The sequence below is a fragment of the Phaethon lepturus genome, unplaced genomic scaffold, assembly GCF_000687285.1.
Source record: "Phaethon lepturus isolate BGI_N335 unplaced genomic scaffold, ASM68728v1 scaffold2263, whole genome shotgun sequence".
NCBI classification, from domain to species: Eukaryota; Metazoa; Chordata; class Aves; order Phaethontiformes; family Phaethontidae; genus Phaethon; species Phaethon lepturus.
In genome coordinates this window covers 3,497-12,553 of record NW_010526752.1, presented here as the reverse complement: position 1 = coordinate 12,553, position 9,057 = coordinate 3,497, and the positions used below count along the sequence as shown (strand labels likewise).

Below are 9,057 nucleotides of genomic sequence, written 5' to 3'. Positions count from 1 at the left end.
CCCCCCCCCCAGCTCTCTGGATGCCCCGTGACGAGTTTTGTCCCACAAAGTCAGGGGCATCCAGAGTGAAGGTTTGGATCCCGGGCTGAAAGGCGGCCCACATTACCCGGCCGGGGTGAGAGCACCTCCCGCCCCGCAGCTATGTGGTCGAGCCCGAAAGATGGCAGAGCCACATAGCCCCCAGGGCAGCAGCCCATCAACCTCACGGCACCCCGAAATGGCGGCTGTGGAAGGAAGGACAAGCTCACCTCCACCGCTATCCCCACTCTCGCAAATGCGCGCAGCCGCGCCAGTGCGCAGGCGCCAGGGAGCGAAGCCGTTAACCCCGCCTCCTCCTCCCGGTGTTCTGCGCCTGCGCGGTGTATGTTGGGGAGGCGGAAAAGGGGCGTGGTCGCTCGCGCGCAGGGTGGGCTGAGGTAACGGTTGTTGCGCGCGCGTCTGCGTCTGTGCCTGCGCCGTGAAACTTACGGTGACGGTGTTGAAATTAGCCTTTAATGTCGACTTCTGTTTAATAATTGGACGCGGCAGGGTGACGACTGCCGTGAGTGCTCCCCCATGGGGCACGCGATTGGCGTTTACCTGGGCCTTTTGCTGCTGAAGGCGCCGCTGTTGGAAACGAGGCCGCGTTATTCAACGGGTGGAAAAAAGTGTGAAGGCTCGTGAAAAAGAACGTGGCTGTATGTGTAACAGCCCCCTCGAAGTAAAACAGCTTTTAATCAATTCAGGTGGCAGTGCGTAAAAACAGTAAAAGGAGCAAGTTTCTTACAGATGCGGTGCTTCTCCGTTACTTCGAGATCTTTTCCTCAAAACGTCCGACCACGGGTGAACCGGCTTCCTTTGCCGCCTCACTAGCTCCTCCTGCTGACAGTTCTGCTAACTGAACGAATTCCGAATCAGGAACGAGAAACAACCGGTATCTTTAAAATACACAGTAAACACGTTTTCCAAAAAACTCCCTAGCTTTCAAGCAAAAATTTTTGAAAACACGTTGCAGTTCAAGTGATGCAGATTCAAGATTACTACAATTAAAGTTACAGAGAGGAAAGAAAGCTTTCCTTCCCAAGAACTGATACCAATGTCACTGTTCTTCTGTGGTCTTTTGACCCTATTGTCTTTCATCAAGTAAAGGTAAAACACTGAGGTGTTGTCTTGTGTTCACGAATTGCAGCTGATGTAATATACTGTCATATGTAAAATAATGATCTGCTGTAAACAGGACAAGAGTTGTAGTCTGCTTTATGATGTAAAATGATCACAAAGCATCCATGTCATGAAAAGAAGCAGCCTTACTCCATTTCCCCAATGCTAATCCAGCCCACAACTAGGCACTTGTTCAAGGCAAAATGGGGGTAGTTTTGTCCTTTCCGCATCAGTGAAGATATGGTTTCCATTCTGAGCAGTGGTGTTGTGTGGGACAAGTCACTGTGCCTTTTCACATTTCATCCTTCCCATTTTGTAGACAGGAACAGTCATATAAGCCTGTTTTTTAAAGCAGTTATAGTCATTAAAGAACTGCAGAGTGTGTTTTTATTAATTATTTTGCAAGTCATTCTTTACGAGGTTATATGAAATGCATACAGCCAATTGCAAGAGGCACTTTGGCTCTGATTGAGATTTTATTGAGGCAAGCTGCCAAACACGCTTCAGTACAAGCTATATTGGACTGCACCAGTATTATGGAAAACGTCTCCTTTGACATCATTAATAGTACACTAGACATTACAACAAGTGTTTTACAGGTTCTACAAGAGGATTGCAAATTCTGCATTGACCCTAAAATCAGCAGAAGTAAAACAAACAGAAATGCCTGAAATTCTCTCCTTGTAAATGTAAGAATTTCCCTAATCCAAACCACAATTCCAGCTGAAAGGAAATGTTGTATTTCATGTAAGAGGCTACTATGAAGAGAACTGAGCTGCAAGGAGGTGTATTTTTAAGTGACACCTGATAAGCAAGATGAACAGAGGTGATCTATTGATAAAAGTCTTCAAACCAGACTGATCACACTCCAGGGCACATACTTTACTAAAACAGACACACAAAAGGAAACTGATGAAAATAAAAGTATGAGAGATTGCTGCCTGCTTTCTTAGTGTGATGTATTATTTCTTGTTTGCTACAGCACTGACCAGCTGATCTAACAGGTCACATATCCAAGCAAAATTGAGCTTGGATATTTGATAAATTGAATAAATTTTATGAATAAACATAAATTGATGTTAATATAAACCTTTCCAAACTGTGTCACACACAGTTATGTGTGACAGGCAATTTTGTAGTAGTATTTGAACTGGAACAAGGCCAAGAGCTGCTACCCAGAGCATCCTCAGCAGTAAAATGTTTGCAAAGTCTCGACCTTGTGCATTCTTTAAAATTACTATACAGATATAACCACAAAAAAGCTTGATATTCACCTATTTTAATAGTTTGTCTGAAAGTACTGTTTATTATAAAATCATTAAGTATTTCTTTTGACAAATTCCTCTTCTCAGTTGAGTAACTTTGCATATATTTTCTTTGCATACATTTTCTTTGCATACATTTTCTTTGCATTTACTAGAAGGGAGTTTAAGATTTTATTTATTAACTTTGAAGTGAAACAGTTCAGCAACTTCTAAACACAAGCCTGTAAAATTAACTATGGTTTCAAATGTCAAATGTCTCCTTCAAAAATCCAGTTGTTTAACTTTGAAAGTGTGCTAAGATAATAAGCTTTAGAAAAACAAAAAATTGTATATGCTAAGTAAAGATGTGCTGGAGTCTAAACAGCTAAAATGTGAGTGATTGTAGCCAGGGCGAAATACTGAAGCTTTGGGTGAATTTCTGCTTTTGTTCCTAGAGTCAATGATTAGGACAGGGTTTTCATCTCTCCTCAATCATTTATCAGTGACACTAGCTTAATTTGATTTTGCTTCTCAGTTTCTGAAAACTAAGTAGAATGAGCTTCCATATACAATCCCAGACACATTCCTGGAACAAGACGAAAGTGAATGGCAAAACTTTTCATAGTTTTATCAACTGTGACTTGCTATATTTGTACTGCCATTTACAGGCTGCTAGCCCTTAGCAATAACTGGTGACTGATGAAAACAACCTTCCTGCTAAAACCTTTGAGATCTCCACAAAGATTTACTTCCTGCATCCCAAGTCTATTTCTCTCTATCCACAACAAATGTTATTTTACCTATTTTGCATGCAACTCCTATGGCAGAAAAATCAGGGGCAGAAGGAGGGGGGTGAATAGGGGAGTGAATGAGGATTTTCTGCTGGAAAAAAAAAAAAAGACCTTGTTCTGTAGCAGCATTTTCCACTTGGTTCTGTAACCACAGCAAGGGGAGGAAGTTCCGTTTGGGGCTCTCATCCCACAATGATCATGGAATGATAGAGTTGTAGAACCATAGAATAGTTTGGGTTGGAAAGGACCTTTTAAGGTCGTCTAGTCCAAGCCCCCTACAATCAGCAGGGACATCTTCAGGCCCCCTTTAAGTACTGGAAGGCTGCAATAAGGTCTGCCAAAAGCCTTCTCTTCTCCAGGATGAACCACCCCAACTGCCTCAGCCTGTCCTCATAGGAGAGGTGTCCCATCCCTCTGATGAGTTTTGTGGCCCTCCTCTGCACCTGCTCCAACAGGTCCATGTCTTTCCTGTGCTGAGGGCTCCAGAGCTGGACGCAGGACTCCAGGTGGGGTCTCACCAGAGTGCAGTTAGAGGGTGCAGAATCCCCTCCCTCGACCTGCTGTCCATTCTTCTTTGGATGCAGCCCAGGATACGGTTGGCCTTCTGGGCTGCGAGCACCCATTGCTGGCTCATGTCCAGCTTTTCATCCACCAGGACCCCCAAGTCCTTCTCGGCAGGGCTGCTCTCGATCCCTTCATCCCCCAGCATGTACTAATGATGAGGGTTGCCCTGACCCAGGTGCAGGACTCTGCACTTGGCCTTGCTGAACCTCATGGTGTTCACACGGGCCGATTCCTTGAGCTTGTCCAGGTCCCTCTGGATGGCATCCCATCCCTCAGGTTTGTCAACCGCACCACTAAGCTTGGTGTCATCTGCAAACTTGCTGAGGGTGCACTTGATCCCACTGTGTCATTGATGAAGATATTAAACAGTATATGTCCCAACATAGACCCCTGAGGGACACCACTCATCACCAATTTCCATCTAGACATCCAGCCATTGACCACTACCCTCTGGATGTGACCATCCAACCAATTCATCATCCACTCAACAGTCGACCCATCAAATCCATATCTCTCCGATGTAGAGACAAGGACGTTGTGGGGGACCGTGTCAGAGGCCTTACAGAAGTCCAGACAGACGACATTGGTAGCTCTTCTGTTGTCCACTGATGATGGTTGGCCTCTTATTGCATATTCCTTACCACAGCAGCCTACAATGCAAAGAAAGGTGAATCGAGAATTGCGGAGGAAAGGGAGGAAAAGAAATAACAAGGGAAAAGGGAACTGTTCCCTTTGCACTGGAAAGGGAGATGAAACAGCTGAAGAGGTGGGGGAAAGTGGAAAAATGCACATATACTTCCCACTGCCAGGAAACAAAGTATTGCAAAATATTCAGACACTGAAGACCCTTTCCTTCATGGAAACCAGAAGCACCCTCCCTTTTGTGACAGCCTCATCACATCCAGTAAAATAATTTATCAATACCTAAGTCATGTTAAAACTACAGTAAAGAGTACTGTAAAGCAAAATAAGAACAATTCACAGTTACAGGCTTACTGAGATGCAAATCCAATGAATATATAATAATCCTATAGGTATTCCTAAGTTGTTATACAGGTATACTACTTTGTACTACTGAAAACCGTGATACTTTGCAGCCACTTGAACAAGACCACATTACTTGCGGTAAGTGCTCCACATGCCAATGGAGAGCACCTTTGAAAAAGGTGCTAGGCAGACTCCTCTTACATTGTGATTTTTTTTTTTTTACTGCAGCTGTGCCTAGAATGCGTATGTTATGCACGGCTATCTGTTTGTTTTCAAACTGGTCCAAATGAACAGGAATCTAGCAGTACAATGGTTCCCTTTAGGCAAGCATGTACTAATGTTTTTTCACTAACTTTCTCAGTGAACACGGTAACTGAATGAGCCAAACCACCAAAGCCAGTGATGCCCAGTGATTGTGGTATGATGTCCACCTCCACCTGAGTACACCTCTCTGCCTCATGTCAGCTCTCTGAACTGAAACTCCATTTCCCTTAGGACTAGCAATATTCCTTAGCCTTATGTCCCCTGCCCTTTTTCATAGAGTTTCTCCCCAGTTCTATATATGTCCTGCAACGGCAGGACAACATCCCTGAAATGCATCATACTGACATTTTTTAACAATGTAGACATTCATTCTTCCTGCAGCCCATTTACACCTCTGGGCATTACTGAGTACGTTCAGTCACGGTGCATATGCAAGCTGGAACATCCTTGCAAACATGAGAATGGCACTGAAGATAGTTGCCTGAAAGAAAGTGTCCCGTGTCTGAAAAAGAAAGGTAGCTCTTCTCTTCTCAAACTCTCAAAGGTGAGTCACTGATCTAGCAGTGAGTCAGGCTGTGGGACACTGAGAATTCTCCCCCTCTGTCTGAATACTGCACCCTAATCACAAGCCACTAGGTCATTTCAGTAGCAATGGATCACACCTTACATGATGCAGCTGACTGCAGCTGAAAATCTTGGTAGCCTATTTAGTATGTGATGAATAGGTTTGACTCGGTAGTTCATTCACACTGCACAGCACCAGGGAGCAGTACAAACACACCGCAGCTTTGCAAATGGAGCTTCGGCTTGTGCTTTCCACCGCCCTGTTTACGCCCATTCATCCACTGCCCTTTCTGTCTTTGTAGGATTGCCTTTTTCAGCTCCTCCCGATGGAGAACATTGTCTGAATAACTGTGAACAGATGAAAGCAAATTGGACGGATTCGTCTTTGTCCTGGTTTAACCCCAGCCAGCAACTAAGCACCACACAGCTGCTCGCTCACTCCCCACCAGTGGGATGGGGAAAAGAATCAGAAGGGTAAAAGTGAGAAAGCTCGTGGGCTGTGATAAAGACAGTTTAATAGGGAAAGCAAAAGCTGAGCACGCAAGCAGAGCAAAACAAAACAAGGAATTCATTCACCACTTCCCATCAGCAGGCAGGTGTTCAGCCACCTTCAGGAAAGCAGGGTTCCATCATGTGTAACTGTTACTTGGGAAGACAGATGCCATAACTCTATAAACATCCACCTTTCCTTGTTCTCACCCAACTTTATATGCTGAGCATGATGTCATATGGTATGGAATATCCCTGTGGTCAGCCTGGGTCAGCTGTCCTGGCTGTGTCCCCTCCCAAATTCTTGTGCATCCCCAGCCTACTTGCTGGTGGGGTGGGGTGAGGAGCAGCAAAGGCCTTGGCTCTGTGTAAGTACTGCTCAGCAATAATGAAAACATCCCTGTATTATCAACACTGTTTCCAGCACAAGATCAAAACATAGCCCATACTAGCTACTATGAAGAAAATTAACTCTGTCCCAGCCAAAACCAGCTCAGTCTTGAAGGGGTTACACTCCTCTAGCTTAAATAGAGACAGGCTCAAGGCCACTGCAAAATGAGTTTAGGTTTTAACAGGCCTGTTCAAGATGAAGCAAGGCTCCTTACTTATTGTTAGGAAAGTGCTGGCCCTAATACCTGTGTACAACATTACATGTTTTTGTGTTTCAGTAATTCAAAACAGCTATAACTGTGATGAAAATAATCTTGTGTTTTTTCCTTGCTATGTTCACTTTCAATTTACAATCCAGCTTTGAAGTTCACCAAGAGATCAGAAAACTGGAGTACATTAACTACTGATATTCTGAACAATCTTAATGAGCACCAAGTAATTTCAAGACAATGACAACTGAGAAAGCTGGAATTCTATAGGTCATACTTGGGCACCCAGAGGTGTAACTTCTTTATGTACAATCACTGCAAACAACTGCTTTAAATCTTACTAAGTCCATCTGGCAGACTGCTGAAGAGGAGACAACAGAGATTTACCTAAGGCTGGAAATGCCAGGATGAAGCTCCAAGCTGTTGAATGCTATCCTTCTAGTTGAACTGTATTTTTTCCTCTCTTACCGTATTTCTTCCTCTTTTACACAAGAATTAGAAAAGGGTAGTTACAACTTCTCTTTTTATCCTCCATCTAATCACACAATGATGCTGAGATTTACAAACATGAGAAAGACACCTGTGTGAATTTACTTTTGCTTCAGAAAGCCTTCCTTCTAAATGTTGTTACTCTATTATGAGGAGAGAAGAAAACATGGACCTAGGGCATGGACAGTGCTGGATTCCAAACTCAATGAAATCTGTTCTTGTAGATGTAGAAAAGATGCTGCAATAGTGTATTCTGTTTCTTTCCTTCAGAGAACTGATACACTGCAAGTTTAGATTGTCATTATTTATTGATTTTAATACATACTTTCCCCATCATTTACATAAAAATAAATATAGAAATTAAGAAAACATTACTGACATTACACAGCTAGATAAAGCAAGAATTTATTCTAGAAAATGAATACCTATAAGATAAGTTATAATAACTAATTCTCCTTTCAGGATATAGTTCTTCTGTCAGTGAAACAATTGAGAAATTGATGGGAATGGTGTCTTTAGAACTGAGGACAGATTCTGGCATACCGGTGATTTTAAAAGAAAACTGGACTTGGTCTGAGTACCACAATTCTAAAAAAATCTTTGGGTTTTTTTTTGTTTGTGATAGTTTACTGATTAACTGAAGTACGACTCTGTATCTTCTATAAATAGAACATCATTATCAAGATACTCCAAAATTATATTTCCACCATTGTACAACGGATAGGCTTTATCAGATAGCCATGTCTCCAATGTGTGCTCAAATGGCAAGGCTTCTCCAGAGGCTGTATGGCATAATCTCAATTTCTGTAAAACAAATAGCACAAAATAGGACAAAACAAATAGAAACGAACATCCAGATTTGCCTATCTGAGGTGCAAGAAGTGGGGTGGGGAGGGACAAAAGGCTAAAAACAAAAATCCAAATCCAAACCCAGTAACATGGAAAATGCATGTTATTATTACGGATTTACCTGGGATGTTGATTTGTTGTTGTCATTTTTAAGGCTTGCTATGGAAGCTGCAAAATCTACTACTTTGCCAATACTCCACTTACTGCAGAAGAACATGGGCTTGCTTTTCTCTTTGTTCCCCTTTGGTAAAAATACTTGAAAGTAAATTCTTTCTGTCTAGAAAAAAATGAAAAAAGTTATTCACAGAAGAAATACATAATTGCAGTCACACACATCTAACAGTTTCTCAGTAAAAAAAAACTTAAACTTCAACCCAAAAATTACCAACTGAAACTTGTTCTATTCCATCAGGACCAAGGCTCCATTTTACTGCAGAAAAATTATGACTGAGATCATCAAGTCCAATCCCCTCCAGGTACACGCACATACATGGTGGACAGTAAATTCAGAAAGGTGGAAAGAACATCTGTCGTGGTTTAACCCCAGACGGCAATGGAATATCCCTTTGGTCAGCCTGGGTCAGCTGTCCTAGCTGTGTCCCCTCCCAACTTCTTGTGCACCCCCAGCCTTCTTGCTGGTGGGATGAGAAGCAGAAGAGTCCTTGACTTAGTTTAAACATTGCTCAGCAATAACAAAAACATCCTTGTATTTTCAACACTGTTTCCAGCACAAATACAAACCATAGCCCCCTACTAGCTACTACGAAGAAAATTAACTCTATCCCAGCTAAAACCAGCACAAGATCGTTTGCCAGAATCCCACAGCTAGACTGTTACATATAGACACACATGGAAAGGTGTCTGCCCTGGGTTTACTAGACTGTAATGACTGCTCTGGAGAGAAATAGGTGAGTTTAAATAAGCAGTGCTGGCTTTTGGCAGCAGTATAATGTCTCAAATGGGAATGCAAAGGTGTTTAAAACAGAACAATTCACCGTGCTAGAAATGCCTGCTTCACAAACCAACATTCCAGTCATGGGCAGGTAATCCTTCCTCCTGTTTTCCCTCCTTTTATAT

At 42.7% G+C, this 9,057-nt stretch overlaps 1 protein-coding gene across 1 annotated transcript; it reads right to left on the bottom strand.

The window, feature by feature from the left end:
* Positions 1-7,730: 7,730 nt before the first annotated feature.
* Positions 7,731-8,257, bottom strand: LOC104617742 (AN1-type zinc finger protein 1-like; the record flags this gene model as incomplete). Its single annotated transcript, XM_010283144.1, has 2 exons — positions 7,731-7,935; positions 8,102-8,257. Coding segments are annotated over 2 exons (327 nt in total), but the record flags the coding sequence as incomplete, so codon positions are not given.
* Positions 8,258-9,057: the final 800 nt, after the last annotated feature.